Source organism: Lutjanus erythropterus, chromosome 20 (genome assembly GCF_056507025.1).
Source record: "Lutjanus erythropterus isolate fLutEry1 chromosome 20, fLutEry1.hap2, whole genome shotgun sequence".
Lineage (NCBI taxonomy): Eukaryota > Metazoa > Chordata > Actinopteri > Lutjaniformes > Lutjanidae > Lutjanus > Lutjanus erythropterus.
The window spans coordinates 26,095,253-26,112,835 of record NC_139336.1 but is presented as its reverse complement, the minus strand read 5'-3'; the positions used below and the strand labels follow the sequence as shown (position 1 = coordinate 26,112,835).

The window sequence follows — 17,583 nt, the reverse complement described above, 5'->3', positions numbered from 1 at the left end:
CCAATAGACTAGCGTGTATCACCTTTTATTTTGGTTTGTTTTCAACCAGTAGCAGAGGAATACAGCTCACAGGCGACAACACCATGAAACCTCCCAGTTTCAGACTACAGTTTCTCCTAAACAAGCTTTCCCCACCTTTCTGAGCAGCATTACTAAACACACCCTTCACTCACCACCAGCTCGATAGATTTGTCATTTTCTGCTGATTGACATTCAGCTCAGATGTACACTCCTGCAGCAGTATTGGTCTCAGTCAGCTGGGACAATGGCAAGAGTGGTTTTGATATAAATCTGTGCCTATGTCTTATTTTTCCTCTAAAACACTGACAATGGATGAGGGGATGATTAGTGAAAATAATGAATGCTGCAGGATACTGATCCTCATTTGGGCCACACAGTCTTTATGTCACCCTCTGGTGGTTGTGTTCAAAGAAATAACTTGTCTTCTCCACAGTATGCTTTAATTTGAATATTGAATTTCATTATGTATTTCAATATAAAATCGCACCATTTTTATTGCTAAAAACATTTTTTTGCCAGATTTTTTCCACATAAACATTATTATTATTATCTTGACGCTTGTTATTGAAAACATAAGCATTTTAAATACTTTTTTAAATGAGAAACAAATGCATTAAACTGAGTTAACAGACCATCTCATTGTTTTTATTTTCCCTCACAAGGAAGACAATATAGGTATTTTAGCCTGCTTCATAAATGAGACAAAATAAATGCAATGAGGTGGAATTTACAGGCTGTTTTTTTTCTCTCATTAGTAAAACAATAAACACACTTTAAATCTTAAACTGACAGAATTTCTTCCAGTCTTTTATTTATTTGGTGACACAAAGAAAATCTATGATCCACCTGTGGGTCCCGACAAAGAGAATGAAAGTAATTATGCTGCTGAAGTGTTTCAGCATTGGACATGAAGTATAGGCTTCAATCTTTTGACTTTAATTAATTTAATATATTCACGACAACACAGTATAAGAGATGGCTAAACCAAACTGAGCAGGATGTTGTGATGACTTTTGTTGTTTGGGATTGTGTGTGACAAATGCCCAGTTTCCACATCAGCTCTTCAGGCATTTATTTGTTCTTTTTGTCTCCTCTATTTTCCAAGGTGGCCTTTATTCTGGCCATACATGCTCTTTGTAGCTCGTCATTTTGGTATAACAGCTGATAAATCTATATTAACCTCAGTGATGAATGTGTTGTGTAACATTTTTGTATGTATATAGATTTTTCTGTAAATTTTAAATTCACATTTTTATATTTATATTCATCTTTTATATTATTTATTCTGTTTGCACTGTATTTATTAGTGACTCCTTTTCTACCTGTACTTTCTATCGTTGAGCCCATGTGGGATCAATTAAGTTTATCTTATCTTATCTTATCTTATCGTATCTTATTTGGCTTTGATGCCTTACAAACCTTACACCTGCTGAAATGTCCAGTCAAGGCCAATTACTCTGAATTTTAACAAATGTGATAATTACTTTTTTAACTATTACAAAGGATCTTAAATGTGCTACACTTGTGCACATATAAGCACATAAGCTAAGAAAAATAAATACACATAAAAGAAAAGAAAACAAAAATGCAAATTTAAAATAAATAAAAAGTAAATACAATGTGAAAATCTAGATTAAAATGTAATTTATTACGAGCTAGTTTGCTTTTTTGTTTCATGGTGGAATGAAAAAGTTTATTTTGAAAATACCGATAGACGTGATGTCATCAGACTGCGACAGGCTTCCAATACATCCATGTGATGAAATCGCTCGTAACGTTTACATTCTTACATTTTTAACTTTGAATATCACTTGTCATGTTGGTTTCACATAAATGTTTTGCTATTTTACGTCCAGCTGTTTCTTTGAGGACGATGCCGACCGTCAGTCGGTTGTTTCGGTGTTATTATCACAGCCGTTCAGCACCGTCCAGACTCTATGTCAGTGGGTTCACCTGTCGTCCTCCGGGACCACCGACCAGCACAGCCAGGACAGGGGGACGTCTCTCCTCACAGGACCAACGGAGTTTTCATATTTTGTCACCTGCTGACAGATGTGAAGCTCGTCGCGGTACTTATAGAGGATTTTCAACTTCACCGAGTGTCAGAAGTGACGCTGTTGGAAAGATCGAGTCAAAACACTATCAGCTTGTTTATACATGCAAGGTACCACTGATGCCAGTTAGGACAGTGTTGCTTTATTCAGCCAGATATTAAAATTACTTAATTCTGAATTGCCAGAACAAGATAATGGTCTGTTTTTTGTGTCGTGACCGGTGTCTGAGCTCTGACTTGTATCATCTGTGCAGGTTTGCTCCACCAGGTCCATGCAGAAGATCTCCAAGCAGGCTTATCACAAAGGTGTTGTCATAGTAACATGTCCAGGATGTAAGAATCACCACATCATCGCTGATAACCTCAACTGGTTCTCTGACCTGGAGGGAAAGAGGTGGGTTAGTGCTTTAAACTTCAAACCAACATCACTGATGTTGTGTTTCCTCTTTATGGTCACTCACAGTAAATACGTCATGGATCCAACCACGTTGCTGAATTTTGGTGCAATTGGAGGCGAGCCAATACTGCATTTCTGTGCTGATACTGACATTAAAATTAGATTAAAAACAAACAAACAAAAAAGCATATATTTTTATTACATTTAACATGAACAAACATTTTCTATGCATCAATTAAATTTAAAATTTCATGACTTATTGTCACTAAGATATGTGCTGGGTGTGACATTTTACAGTTAAAAATTAAACTTGTTAGTGCACTCTGGTGGACAAAGTCTATTATGGCGACTTTCAAAAATACCTTAAGCATATTGGTGTTTCTGATTTACATTTTTTTTTTCTTATTCACAGACATAATGGCTGTAAATGACAATTACTTTCATACTCAATCGATCTGTCAGTTATTTTCTAGATTAATCAATTGTTCTTTGGTCCATAAAATGTCTGAAAATGGTTAAAAACAAACAAACAAACAAACAAACAAACAAACAAAAAACATTGACTGGTGTTTCCAAAAGCCCAAGACTGCCTGCAACCAAAAGATATTCAGTTCACTGTCATAGAGAAGTAACAAAACCAGAAGATATTTAAATTGAAGATGCTGAAATCAGAAAATGTTGACTTCTTCTATTTATAAAAATACTCAAACCATTTAACTAATTTTCAAAATAGTTAGATTAATTTAATAATTAATTAATCAATCAGTCACTGCAGCTCTAACAGACATATGCTCATATCAACATGTCTGTAATAAACCTGATGTATTGGCTCAGTCAGTTTATTAGTATAGAATCAGCATCACATCAATTTATGTGATGCCAAATATACTTGAGTAGACTGTCCACATGTAAAAATGTTATCAGACTCCAATTTGTGAAAACAAATTTGTAGCTAGTGTTGACATGGCAACAACTTCTCAGTTATGCTCCCTTTGCCCTTTCCTACATCATGTTTTTAAATTGTTTTTCATTTTTAATTTAATATCAATCAAACTGGTATTTGGTTGTTTTGATAAGATATCTATCTGTATTCAGGTTTTTTTTTAAATCTATGTTTAGAAAACAAAGATCATCTCTTTTAAAATAGTATTTAAGTAGAGACTGGTGAGAAGTGAAGTGGAACATGCAAAGAATGCAGATTTCCAGGTAAATGGAAATCCATCACAAATCCAACACTGGTGAAATGAACAAACAACACCTTTGCAACACTGTGAGCATGTCATGACAGGCTGGTCAAATAAATTAATCAATAACTCTGTGTGCAGTGTATTTCAGAATGACTCATCTGCTCTGTTTCTTCACTCTGTAGAAACATTGAGGAAATCCTTGCTGCCAAAGGAGAAACCGTGAAGAGGGTTGAAGGAAGTGCAGCTCTGGAGATCGTGGCGAATGAATCTAGGAAAGACAAGTCACAATGTGGTGAAGACACAGAGAAATCAGACAGTGACTCAGAAAAACAATAATGCTGTGTAATGTGCATATAGTAAGATGTTTATATTTAATTTCATAATAAAACAAATCAATCACGTGCCTGTATTTGTTGTCATGGATGTTGGGCAAGGAATAGGAACATGAGTGAGAAAAGCTTTTAATGGCAGGGGCTGGTTTTACAATGATAGCTAACTGATTACAAATGAACTGCAAATGAACTATTGATAATAACATTTTCTAAGTACAGCCAAAGGTAAACAGATTGTACATGTAATACACTTTGTCACACACAATACATATTCATCTTTTTCTTCCTGTTTTTGTCTTCTAATTCTTGCTTTTACCCTTTCATTACTGTTGTATTATTCACTTCTTTTTTTTTTTTAAATCCATTTGTCCTTGTTTCTATTCTTTACTTTCTATTGCTGCTGGTCTAAGTTACCAAACCTAATTTCGTTGTGTGCCTACAATGACAAATAAAGTGTCTAATGTCTTGTGTAAATTACCGATAATGCATATAGGTAGTAATTTATCATATTTTATCTCAATGTTTAATTCAGTTCCGCTCCAAACGTGTGTAGGAGATGATTAATCTTATTTCATTTAAATATTGAATGCAGTTCCGCCTCAACTGTCATTGGTTGATACTTCTGGTTAGCGCTCACGGTAGTTCTCGCGCGAACTGCTCCGTGTTGTTGCAACAGATAGCACAGCTAGCACAGAGCCAAGCTATCTAGACTTCTGCAGTCTTTCTCCATAATTAGACTGCCATGGATGCTGTCGGACCCCCAGACGAGGCTGAGAGGCCTCGGCATCGTCCTTTCCTGATAGGAGTCAGCGGAGGAACCGCCAGCGGCAAGGTCAGTCCTTTTTCAGGCAGACGATAACGGAAATTAGCATCCCCTGTAGCTTAGCTAACGTTAGCATTGAGCGAACTGTCAAAGCAGCTGGCACGCCCCCTTGTCCCGTTAATACTTTCTTTATACTGTTCATTAACACGCTATAACTGTCATTACATTCTGCTGTTAATTTAAATGTTTAAGTATTACTGTTCATCCTTCTTTGTGACCTTAGCTAACTAGCCGCTGTAATAAATGTATCAGTTCCATCGCATTATCAAACCGAAAGTCAGGTGATGATCATTACACTGAGAAGGTCACTGATACGGAAAACTTGATTCACATTTAAGCACTTCTGTTTTCACAGGCTGGTGGGAACAAGCTTTTAAGAATGTGTACATCCACCAGCCAATAAAAGACAATGTTCAAATTCACCAATCACTCATAGTAAATCATGATTTTGTGTCAGAAACCCCACCAGCCACTTCCATGTGTTAGCATCTCTTGCTGGTAGCACATTCCCACCCTTCTACACCTCAGGACAATACCTCAAAGTTGCTATTTTATCCGAAGCCATAAACACACAGTAGTTGAGTGATGGAACTTTTCTGCCACAGTCAACAGTTTGTGCCAAGATCATGGAGCTCCTGGGCCAGAACAAGGTGGACCACCGCCAGAGGAAGGTGGCTATTATAAGCCAGGACAGCTTCTACAGAGTCCTGACTCCAGATCAGAAGGCGAAAGCGCTGAAGGGCCAGTACAACTTTGATCACCCAGGTAAGCCCAGGCTACACAGTAGACCTTTTCATATCCAGTATCTTCTCAGCAGCACTGATATTTATGATATTTTTATGATGATATTTTTAAAATAACAATGCGATTATTTTCCCACCTTTAATGTTCATCCAACACCGATCTTAACATTAAATTATGTATTGCATGCTCTTATAATGTAATAAGGCTGCTCAATATTATATTTTGATAGATATTGTGATTGTGATACAAACCACAATTAGTAAGACTGACCATTTTTGCATCACAATTTGCATTTTCATTAAAAAACAAACAAACTTGGAATTAAGACGATGTGACAATTGTTTGGGTGTGTATCAAACAGACATGTTCTCCCTAATCTGGAGAACATTTGTAGGCCAGAGCATCTTTGCAGCACTACAGCACTTCATTATGTCACACAGCTTCTGTAGTTTTGATAATATTTCAAATAATTGTGCAGCTCTATAGTCTAATTATCTCAGTTTCTTCAGAGATAAAAAAAAATCAGCAAAAGTACTAATGGACTACTGATACGGGCCAATGTGGATGTTACATTCTAGACCTTGAAAGTGGTGGCTCATGACTGCCCATCCCCCCTTTATCAGTGTTAAACTGCAACATTGCATCATTTTATATTAGATAACTGTGTCCTTGAGTCTGACTAATACTGGACATTTGGGAATGACATGTCTGATAATGATATAGGTGAAACGATTAATCGATTATCAAAATAGCTGGAAACTAATTTTCTTGCAATTAGTCACAGCTCTTCTGTAAATGAAGAGTTTTACGTACACTCTGGTATGTAGTGAAGCTGTCACATATTTTTAGCAAGGAACTTGTAATTATGGTGTCAAATTGCAGCAGCAAACTTGTTTGGCAACAAGAGAGAATTCTGCAATTATAAGTCCTAACAGACTCTGTACTAATGCCTGTTTAGCTGTAATGTTACGCTGCCAACACACACACAAAGAACTAACACTAGGGCTTGTTTGCTGGAGCTGAACTGTGTGGTAATACCTTCTCCATGTCACTTGAAGAACTAAGAGCATTACATTGAAAAATCTACTTTTTCTCTTTAATATCTTGCAGAGGCATTTGACAACGAGTTAATGTACAAAACCTTGAAGGACATCGTGGAGGGAAGGGTGGTTGAAGTGCCGACGTATGACTTTGTCACTCATTCCAGGTAGGAAGAAAAGATTTCATATCATTTTTTCAGCTTTTCAAGGAACAAATAACTCTCATGACTATTGCCTCTGTATGTAAAACTGTGTGTTTCCAGGTTGGAGGACACGATCACGTTTTACCCGGCAGATGTGGTCCTCTTTGAGGGGATCCTGGTCTTCTACCCCCAGAAAGTTCGGGATATGTTTCACATGAAGCTCTTCGTGGACACAGATTCAGACGTCAGACTGTCTCGCAGAGGTATCGATGTCTCTCTCACACGCAGTGTTGTGGTTTCTGCAGGTTTCAAAAAGTTAAAGTAAAGACTTTTTTAGGAGATTCTTTCAGGCTATTATGAACTCAATTTATGACACATTTCACGTCCAGTACGGAGTATGATGCTTACAATACAGAACAATATTGGGTGATGGCTAACATTTACTGTTTGCTTTTGATGCAGCTTTACATTTTTCTGACTTCCTGTGCAACTCTAATACCTTTAAACCAGAAGTTTAAACAAGGTGCGGCATCGATCAGATTTGCTACTTTCAACAGGCTTGCGATTTTTCACTTACTCATTAGATTCATGTTAACAGAAATAATTTTAACTTATTACTTCTACAAGTAGCAAAAGCAGACGCCATGTTAACCCACACACCACATCATGACACACTAGCTGGGTGTGACAAATTCTGACTGGGATGTTTCCATTAGTGTTCCTTGTTGGTTTTGTTTTGTAGTTACAGTTTCATCAACCATTTTTTCCCCAAAACATATGTAGAAGTGAGACTTAAGATAATGCAACCTTTTAAAAGTAACTTCAACTTCCTAATCCAAATCAATTTTTAGGCCTGTCAGAATCATACTGAAGAAATTTAAAGCCTAAATTTCAGATTAGTAGATTTTTAGACTTTTTATGGACCCGCAGAAACCCTTGATATTCCAGATGTTGCCACAGTTTATCAATAGTTTGACCTGATGTTCCCTGCAGTTCTGCGAGACATGAACAGAGGCAGAGACCTGGAGCAGATTCTCACTCAGTACACAACATTTGTCAAACCTGCTTTTGAGGAGTTTTGTTTGCCTGTAAGTACAATGGTTATCACTGATTGTGTGCCTATTTTCTAGTTATTCTTACTCTGTCCTGTTATTTCTAAAGAATGTAATTTCTCTCTCAGACAAAGAAGTACGCAGATGTCATCATTCCAAGAGGAGTTGACAATATGGGTAAGTGTTTTTTCTAATAATGTCTTTCCTGCTTGTTTCTCCAGCATTATTTCTTGACAAATAGGGATGTAACAATTTATTGAATGTTGCACTAAATATATAATTGATGCCATACTGGACTGTGACAGTATCTAACCTGATATCACAAGGTTCATTATTTAATTTTATCATTTTTATTTTCTTTTATAAAATCACTGCTACTGACTGCTGCATTGTTATTGTTATGCAAGTGTACATAATTCAAACATTCATTGCCAAAGACAGTTCATACCAGTTCTTTGCACATGCTCAGGTTATGGCTGGCTACTATTATTTTATAAGAAGGGAAGCAGATGCACTTTAATTTAAAAATGAAAACACATTTTTATACAAACAAAAATGCTGTACACAAAAGACATTTTTATTTGTTTTGCGATAAATATTGTGTTGTTGACTTTTTATCGTGCCTTGAGTCGTTACATCCCTACTGAAAAATCATCCGTCTCTCACCAGTGGCCATCAACCTCATTGTGCAGCACATACAAGACATCCTGAACGGTGACATCTGCAAGTGGCAACGTGGGTGTAATGGGCGGAACTTAAAACGGGCCATTTCTGAGCAGAGCGACCTGCAGAACGGAGCCACCAATCCTCCAGGCAAGAGGGTCCTGCTGGAGCCCAGCTGTCGGCCTCACTGAGACTGTGTGGATACATGGGTGTGTCCAGACTGTACGATATGAGCTTTGAGTTACTACTGATTCATGCTGGATGGGTCAGCACTGTGTTGCCAATCTTGCCCTCTGCAGCATTTAAAAAAAACAAGAAAAGAAAAAGATAATCCACAATCCAACGGTGCAAGCATTCATTGCTGCAACCTCTTCATTGTTTTACAGTAATTATGCAGTAATAGATTTTGCTTTTCACATGTTACAGTCTTCCATGATAGGGTTTTTCAGTGCTGACTGTGGTAAGATGAGCTGTTACTGAAATGGAGGGTAATACAGCTGAGGATTGGAAGTGTTATTTAAATGTTTAATTTTAGTCAAGCTTCTGCACTTTGACCTATATTTATACCTAAATCTTTGTTGCTTTAATGGAGATTATTATATTTAAATTATATTAAAGGGATAGTTTGGGTTATTTGAGGTGGGGTTGTATAAGGTACTTATCGATAATCAGTGTGTTACTCACAGTAGATGCCAGTCAGCACGCCCCCAGTTTGGAGAAGCAGAGAGTAGTACCAGCACAGGAGCTAAGTGATAAACAGCGGTGGACAGAGTTAGTGGCAAATTTTAGCCATCTGCAAAAAGGCAGGCATACAAAAATCAGTATCAGTTTAAGTGTATGCTATATTTACAATATTTTCTTTGCCATCAGATGGCTTTTTCAGACTGGAAACCGACAAATATCGCTTTCCCCAAACCAACCAAACTCCACAGACAAAATCCATCATTTTACCCCACAGAACATGGGAGTTGTTGGTCTACCACTGCCTTGATCTTTTAGTTTGTCTTATTGTGTGACCTCCGTGTATTAAAAGGACAGTTTGGAAAAGTCACACAAACACAAACAAACTAACTGATTGAGGCAGCAGTAGACCAGCAACTCCAAAGTAAAGTGACTGATTTTGCCTACGGAGTCTGGTTGGTTTGGAGAGAGCTATGTTTGGCTGCATTTTTCCATCAGACAAGGCTTTCTGATGGCAAAGTAAAGCAGTGGAAATATTCTAAATATAGTATAAACAAGCTTTTGGATTTTTATTTTAGGTGGACTTTTTTCTTTGGTGTCTAAAATACATTTTGCTGCTGATCCTGTTCACAGCAGTATAGTACCGTCATACAACGCCACATCAAATAGTCCAAACTATCCCTCTCAATACACATCTACTGTAGTTGTCTTGCTGCTTCCCTGTTTTAACGTATTTAAATCAAATTCGGCCCAGTGGCTGTGTGGTTTAGTGGTTCTTTAGATTGGTACTGAGTGCTTCCTCTTGATTATATACAGGTGAATACATGCCTTACTTTTTTAAGTTCATTTTCCACTGACCATTCTGTAAAACAATAAATGGAAATTCTATTATAAAGACTTTTAAGTGTGATTCGAATTTTGTCACTGAAAATGAAACCTCTGGTTGACACAGTGTGTATAGAAACAGAGCTGTTTGTTTTATTGGAGTTTGATAGCACAGTGTGATGTGTTGGTTTTGACCATTATCCCAAAAAGGAATCAAAATGATTTTTACTACAGCACATTTTTGGAATGACAAACACACAAAGTCGCTGAGGACTTTCAGTCGCACGCAAACAACTCTTTCACACACCAACCGACATGACTGGGACATGAATGTGATTGTGACTGCCTGATGGTTCTCTACACCTGAACACGGCACACAATGATTCAGTAATGACATACATAGATCACAGCATCTTTAGTAATTTATCTTTTTGTGTGTTTTTGCTTTGCTTTTTTTAGTGCACATACGTATGGCACTTTTGGGAGAAGCTAAGCTCTTCTCATAAGCATAAACATCCTTTTTAAGAACAAAAGGAGCACTGTATATAATACATTTCATAACCATACATGATTCTTACACAAAAATGTCTCAAAACAAACTCAGTCTCTAATGGTCATCCTCGCTTTTCAAGTTCTAGTCCCACACGCCTCCCTCCAGCAGATTCTCGAGTTTCCAGCCTGCGTGTTCACAGTTCAGGGCAGGCGACGCTCGAGGTTCTGCTGGGAGTCGAGGAGAGGGTTGCAGAAGATGACCAACAAATGGCACATACATAAAGGAAGAGGAAGGAGGAGGAGAGTAATGGACCATTCAGCTCAATCTCACGCACACACAACAGCTCCACTCTAAAACAGAGAGCCCAGGGAGCAGACTTTGGTTATTTCCGTAGCGTCTCCCTGTCCGCTCTGTGTGACTCTTCTTTGCTCCTCCTTGGCACCAGGCTTCCTCCCCTGAATCTCTTCCCCCGTCTAAACGCCGGAGCCGCACTAATCCCAATTATAATCTCCCAGAGCCGCAGCGCTCTTTGTAAACCTCGGCCACGCTTCAGTCGTCTGTAGTTTGTTCGGCATTTCCCCACAATGAGTCTCCCATTAGCTCCAGCGGATAGCTTCCATTCGTCTGTAGTAAAGTGGAGTTAGTGTCATGAAGCACAGTTGGAGGTCAGTCTCGGAGGGACTCCACGGGGCCCCTAGGTCTTCTCCTCGCGGTCCGTCTTGCGCCGGGTGATGTTCCTGGGCTTGATCTTCAGTGACAGCTCCCACAGGGCCTCCTCTGCCAGGTGGTCGCTGAAATCGTTAAAGAATGAGACGATGTCTTCGTTGCGCTTCAGCTCGTAATGCCTGCGACGAGAAAAGAAGAGGTCCAGGTTTGATTAATGCAGTGATTCATTAGAGAGAAAACAAACACCCGCCGTTGAGATGGCAGCCATGTTTTATGATATTAAAATTTAATGAAAAACAAAGAGGGCATACACTGTGTTTCCTGCCAGCGGCGAACAAATGATGACATTTATTAGAGTGATTGATGTTTACAAAGCTCTCTAATAATATATTAAGACCGAGTGCATCTTTTCATCAGTCTGTAAATTCATCCCAGTGGACTTACACTTGCTGGAAGCGCCGCATGCTGTCCAGGATGTTGAACTGCTGCCAGCGTTTGGAGAAGTTCACCTTCCCGTCAATGAGATCAGGGTTCCCCAGGTGGACGAAGGTCAAGTCCTGGAGAATGAGACCCCTGGAAGGAGGAGACATGTCAAATTATGGCTCTTAAGTAAAAAAGACAACGGGCCTAATGGAAGTACACTCGTACAAAAAGATTCACGCTTTAGTGGTTTGTACACGTGACTGACATGTCTTAGGATTCATGTGCAATTAGTCCGCCATTATCCAAACCAAAGTTTTTCAATAATGGATTGTATAAATATTCGTATTAAAATGACAAGAGATGTAACAATATGTTGAATATCACAATGAAAACATGTCTCAATAATGTACCAGACTGTATCAATACCTACTGTGATATTACACAGTTAACAATTAGAGAATTAATTAATTTTTTGCACATGCTTAGGTACTGTCTGGGTTTTTATTCTTATTATCTTATTTTCATCAAAGAAGGGAAGCATAAGCAGAGAACATAACAAAGAAATGCTACATGTCAGATTTTTAAAGGAAAATTTTTAAAGTCATCATTTTGCTTTTTAATATTGCGATACTTATCGCATTGTGGACTTTTTTTGTGGTATCATTGTACTTTGAATTTACTTTCCTAAAAAATACACTTCAGAGTTAAGTTGACAATATCCTATTTGAATGTGCATTTTGAATTATAATATAATTCTAAATTTATTCATATAGCTGAACATTGATCAGATTAAACTGGCTATGACCTGCTGTCAGGCATATTGGATGTATCTTCATATGCAGATTCATGCAAGTCGCTGTCCAGAGGAACATCCTCACATCGATTGCCTTGCTGTGGTGAGATATTTTTGTGTTTGAAGCCATCCTCATATCAAACCAGCTCTTTATTTCAGTGACAGTACGACCCTCGGGTGACACAGCATTAACAGCATTCGGTATTTTCTTCCATTTCTTGGCTTAAGCTGGTCCTCTCATTCCACCGCTGATGTTGTTAAAATGACAGATTTTTTTTTACGGATCTCTGAAAGCAGGACACTTCCTGATGTGTGGAACACTCAAACAAGCTCACCATTTGAAAAAAGTAAGAGAAAATTAAGAATACGAAAAGGTTCTTGCGTGAGGCCTAATGTATTCTTTCACACTTACAGGTACGGGATGCATGGAGGCTCCACTTCAGCCAGAGCAGCTCTGTATGCTCTGAAGGAAGAGGAGCTGTCGATCAACGTGCAATATTCCTCCAATCCCTGACAGAAGAACGTGACACGAGAGAAAAGTGATGAACATTATCATGATACTGCTCTATAATCAGTGAGAGTAGATGTGTATATTCGGGGAGGACTACAACATCCGGACAGTCCTCTCACCTCTGAGGTCTGTTTCTGCCACTCCAGTCTCCTGATGGGAGCAGAGTCCAGGGCGGACAGTATTGCCAGGTAGGAGTTGAAATTATTCAACTTTCTTAAGTGCTGTAATAACAAAAAATATAAATGTTATAGCATTAAATAACAAGAAAATCACATGACAATTTGAGTATATTTAGGAGGACTTAAGTTCTAAATGAACCTTCATTATCTTGATGAACTTGAGAAGCAGCTTCTCTCTGTCTTGGGCTTTCTCCTGTTGGATTATCAAAGAGCGCACCCTGCAGGATCAAGACAGATAAACAACATTTATGAGGCCAACTCGGTGTAAGAGGGAAGCCAGGCATAACAATGACAGACAGCGAGATGTGAAGGCATTAAGTCTGTGATTTATGGTCGTACCAATAGCTCATGTTGTTAAAGTGCTCTGTGAACTGAGTCAGGTTCGGACTCTTCTCCTCATTCTGTTCCTTGGCCCAAAGCAGCACCTCGGGAATCTGACGGGAAAACAGGAAGAGGTAAAGTTAGGGGTCGACTGACCCGTGTGCCTCGGTGTTAAAAAAGGATCGATACTACAAGAAGCCACTGTACCTCAATTTTATAGAAGAGCTCAGCGTCGAGAAGAGTGAGCTGATCGGCGATCTCATGGCTGCGGAAGTCATGGAGAGTTCCAGGCCTGTCAGGACACACAAACCGTTAGTCCTCAACACAAAGTTTTACAGTGCAGATTGGCTGTAGTCACAGGTCTGAGACAAATACAAAAGTCTCTTTCCAGTCTAACATGGCAAATCTTTTACAGAAAGTCCGGTCATGATGTAAAAGAAACACTTCAGAATGTGAACATCGTGTTGCAGAATACTAAAAAAAAATTATCTATCAATTATTTTCGATAGTATCTCATGCCTTTTACAGTTATTTTACCAAATTTTCTCTGCCCCCCATGCTGAGACGACAATTAGCAAAAGAGCTTTTATGTTTTACGTCTTACTTTGAGTTGGTATGAGTTGTTATCAATGAATCTGTAACTGTCTTTACTGTATGTCTCATGTTATATATCCTATCTTCATACCTGATTGTGTTTAGTAATCCACTCACACTCTACTGTTTATATATGGTTTGCCACTTTGGCCACCTTGCGGTTGTAATGTTTTATTAACGTAAATAGTCTGTCTTTGTTTTGTTTTTGTCTGTCTGTCTGAAACAACATTGACTGTGTAAGTTTATTGCACGTCACATTGTGCGAGGTAGGTCTAAGAAAATCTTGGCTGTTATCTGTCCCAGACTGTATCATATCAATTTGCAGCATGTCAGATTGTGCGAAGAATGTGAACTGAATCGAAACACTGTGATGTAAATCCAATAAAGTTTAGAAAGCAGTGATCAGCTTGTGTCACTCATCTTTGCTGTGCAAGTTTTTTTTTCTCCACAAATTTGTTTATTCTCTTTTCTATGATTTGTTTCCTAAACTTAAGTCAAACATAGCACACACAGTGTCTCGCCTACCAGTGTTTTCTGTGCAATTTCATGTCCTTTTCGGATTAGTTGGTTTGTAGTCGTGGGTCACAGCAGCAGTAACATTTCGAGAATTTGGTCTTAAATTTTAGACAATATGCAGCAGACTGTCTTTGTCACCAAAGCTCCAAGTCTGCTGAAAAGTCTCCACATTTCTGAACTCACAACTTTTGATTTTATCATATTTCTCTCACTACTGTCTGTTGTTTTCCACCTCAGACGGCCCAAAATCACTCACTCTAAAGGCCCCTTTGCCCACTGTTCAGTTAATAAAAGACTGTGTTTAGAAATTAATATTTTGAAAAATTGGTCATTTTAGAATTCCTCTCTTTAACTTTTTGGATCCAATAGGAGAAAACACTGTATATCTCCAGAGATATACAGTATTGTACAAGTCAGATGTACAGGTGGAGCTTGCAATGGACCATGAACCCACTGTTACGTACACTGAGACAGAGCTAGTAACAGTTGGCTAACTCAGCATGTTTGTAGTTTGGAGATATTTTAAGTCTCAAAACACAGAAAAGCAACTTTTAATGTGTGCAAAGCCAGCATTCAGCTGGCTGGAAGTTGTGCTGCTACGAACAGTCTTACCAGTTTAATTTAGTATTTAGTGTCAGTATCAGTATCGGCACATCTGAATTCCAAATTCAGGCACCAAAATTGGATTGGAAGCAAAGAACAAGTGGATCAGTCCATCTCTAAAGGAAACCAGAAACAGCCTCAGATGCCAATCTGGTGAGGGCAATAAAGCTGAAAATGTTTGGTGAATAAAGCATGTGTTGTGTATTTCAATACTGGGTTCCATGAAAACATGATTAAACATTTGAGAGGAGCCATTAAATCATCTGCGGATGACAATTTAAGTAATGTTGTGTAGACTTGTGGTTTGTATGACAAGTCTACCAGGCAATAAACAAAACAATGTGTGTTATCCTCAAGCGTACTGAGCCACAAGATAAAAGAGTAGCTTTACACTGCTCTTACTATCAGCACACACACATCCCATACTCAGGAAAAGCTTGACCCTCGACCCCCCACAGTACCTTGCAGAGACCCCTCGGGCGGCGAGCGGCTTGAGGGAGTTAGTGTAGCGCAGCAGCTTCTTCTGCTCCACCTTGTCTAGGATGTTTTTGCGGAGCACGCGGGCGAGGCTGAGCTCGCCATTGCACACCAGCGTAAACACCAGGTCCATCAGCTGTTTCAAGATGTCCTCCGTCAGCTCCACCAGGCTGCGGGACAGAGGAAGAGGAGGAGGAAATGATTAAATCATTACAACTGCAACATGATAAACAGACGGGCCGAAGGAAGAAAGTAATTCAATCGGTTGTTGTTGATGAAATGTCAATTGAAGGAGGACTTGGAACAAAAAGTGAGCTCTCTGGATGCTCTTGTGAAAATGGGGACATATTTTCTGGCTATGGCTGTCAGGAGGACAATAAAGCAAAGCTCTTAGGATGATTGAGTTCAAATAAATATTATATAAGGCTGCAAGTCATTGTTAGTGAGGTAATATGATGGAAACATACAAATAAATAAATAAATAAATGCTATACGGTATTTCAGCATCAAAGCAATCATTCATTCCCTTCAGGTGTCAATTACCAGCATCTGTTAGTACACTGGTTCCTAACATTTATGGCTCGTGAACCTTTAAAGTCAACAACATCTACACACGACCTCTTATCACATGTTGCTTATGTCTGTGAAGAGTTTAAGTGGACTGTGTTCCCTTCTCAGATTGTTTAATCTAAATTATTTTTATTATCTATGGACCGACTATCAAGAGTTTCATAATAAGAAAGCAAAATTTGACAAAGGTCATAAAAATAAACAATTTGTGCATCAGATTTTTTCTTTTTCTCTTATTTCCCATCTAATAAATCATCTTGCGACTCTTTGGGGATCCTGACCCCCATGTTGGGAACCATGGTCTCAGTAGATACTAGTATATACTATGTTCATGGAGTTCATTTCTTAAAAATCTTGCTCACATGCAAAACCAAAATAATGGCATATACAGTCCTATTTAAAGCACTAGCAATATCCATGTTTTAATCTTACACATTCTTTTATTAATTAATCTGCTGACAGAATTATTCCTGTCCTTCGTCCACATCATGTTGTAAACATGTTTCTCTGAGGAGAGCATCACACACTCTGACACAGTCCTTCAGATTCAGGACAAAGACGTTAAGTCGTACTCACCACAGCTCATCCACCACACGAACCAGCACAAAGAACGTGTTCTTGCTGACCCGCTTCTTGAAGGTGTCCGGACTGTGGCAGAACCTGGTGTATGTGCTGTGTGGTCAAGGACAATACTTCATGTGGACTACAAAACACAATAATGTATTTTAAGAGTTCGCAAGCTCTCGCTTGTTTATGGTGCTTTGTCAAGCCATGAGACAAGAAGTGTGAAGCTTTATGCTTTTAAAATACTGTGCAATCCCTCCACAATAAAATGCATAAATTATTTAGCTCTTACCCCACACAGTGGAGTTAAGGCGGGCCAACAACATTGTCTCTGACCGCAGTCCGAGTCCTGAACAGTGAATACAAACTGCTACCATCAAACCGGAGATACAGGGTTTCATGATTTAATGGGGTTAGACAGAAGCGCTCTTTTATACAACAGTCAGTCCTAAAATCAAATATGCAGCTCAATCCCAGATCAATTCTACAAGGAAGGGGCCTGAATATTGTCTTAGTGACTGTTGTGTTATATTAAATGTATGTATATTTGTTGCTTGAGTTAATTTTTCTGTGATGTTGCAAATGGAGCAGCTGTGTTACAGCAAAACATTAAGACTCAATCTGACAATAAATTAACTCAAAATCTGGTTTCTTTTACGCCGTCTAGTTCTCTCTCAGTCCCACTGCATCCAAACACATTATAACACAGTAATCAGTGTCAGTGCTATAGAATAACAAGATTTTACAGCCATGCTTGCTGCTCTGTGAGGCTGTACGTAGGCACAGTGGTGCTTAAACTAAAGGCTAACGTGCTCACTGTTATTATGAGCATGTATTTATAGGTATTTTTCTCCATTAATCAATTAGTTGTTTGGTCCAAAAAATGTCAGAAAATGGAGAAAAAATATTAAT

The 17,583-nt window shown here is 38.6% G+C and overlaps 3 protein-coding genes across 9 annotated transcripts in view; 2 read left to right on the top strand and 1 right to left on the bottom strand.

Annotated features, from left to right (window-relative positions):
* Nucleotides 1–1,676: 1,676 nt before the first annotated feature.
* dnlz (DNL-type zinc finger) lies at nt 1,677–4,067 on the top strand. The gene is made up of 3 exons (XM_084746405.1): nt 1,677–2,185; nt 2,329–2,468; nt 3,841–4,067. Exons 1-3 carry the CDS (start codon nt 1,838–1,840, stop codon nt 3,992–3,994), a joined length of 642 nt encoding a protein of 213 aa, XP_084602531.1. The 5' UTR covers nt 1,677–1,837; the 3' UTR covers nt 3,995–4,067.
* A 558-nt stretch (nt 4,068–4,625) lies between these two features.
* uck1 (uridine-cytidine kinase 1) lies at nt 4,626–8,971 on the top strand. The gene is made up of 7 exons (XM_084746404.1): nt 4,626–4,822; nt 5,419–5,578; nt 6,668–6,764; nt 6,861–7,003; nt 7,734–7,828; nt 7,921–7,969; nt 8,462–8,971. The coding sequence occupies exons 1-7, from the start codon at nt 4,733–4,735 to the stop codon at nt 8,644–8,646; spliced, it is 819 nt and encodes a 272-aa protein (XP_084602530.1). The 5' UTR covers nt 4,626–4,732; the 3' UTR covers nt 8,647–8,971.
* Nucleotides 8,972–10,092: 1,121 nt separating this feature from the next.
* The window catches only part of rapgef1b (Rap guanine nucleotide exchange factor (GEF) 1b), a 63,245-nt gene continuing 55,754 nt past the window's right edge, over nt 10,093–17,583 (bottom strand). For all 7 annotated transcript variants that reach the window (XM_084746403.1, XM_084746397.1, XM_084746398.1 and 4 more), the window contains 9 exons: nt 16,684–16,776; nt 15,522–15,707; nt 13,555–13,639; nt 13,366–13,460; nt 13,166–13,244; nt 12,967–13,068; nt 12,749–12,846; nt 11,565–11,693; nt 10,093–11,299 (listed from right to left, as the gene is read on the bottom strand). In XM_084746403.1, the coding sequence (XP_084602529.1) occupies nt 11,149–11,299; nt 11,565–11,693; nt 12,749–12,846; nt 12,967–13,068; nt 13,166–13,244; nt 13,366–13,460; nt 13,555–13,639; nt 15,522–15,707; nt 16,684–16,776 (1,018 nt within the window). In that variant the 3' untranslated portion in view covers nt 10,093–11,148. The remainder of the gene's footprint in view (nt 11,300–11,564; nt 11,694–12,748; nt 12,847–12,966; nt 13,069–13,165; nt 13,245–13,365; nt 13,461–13,554; nt 13,640–15,521; nt 15,708–16,683; nt 16,777–17,583) is intronic.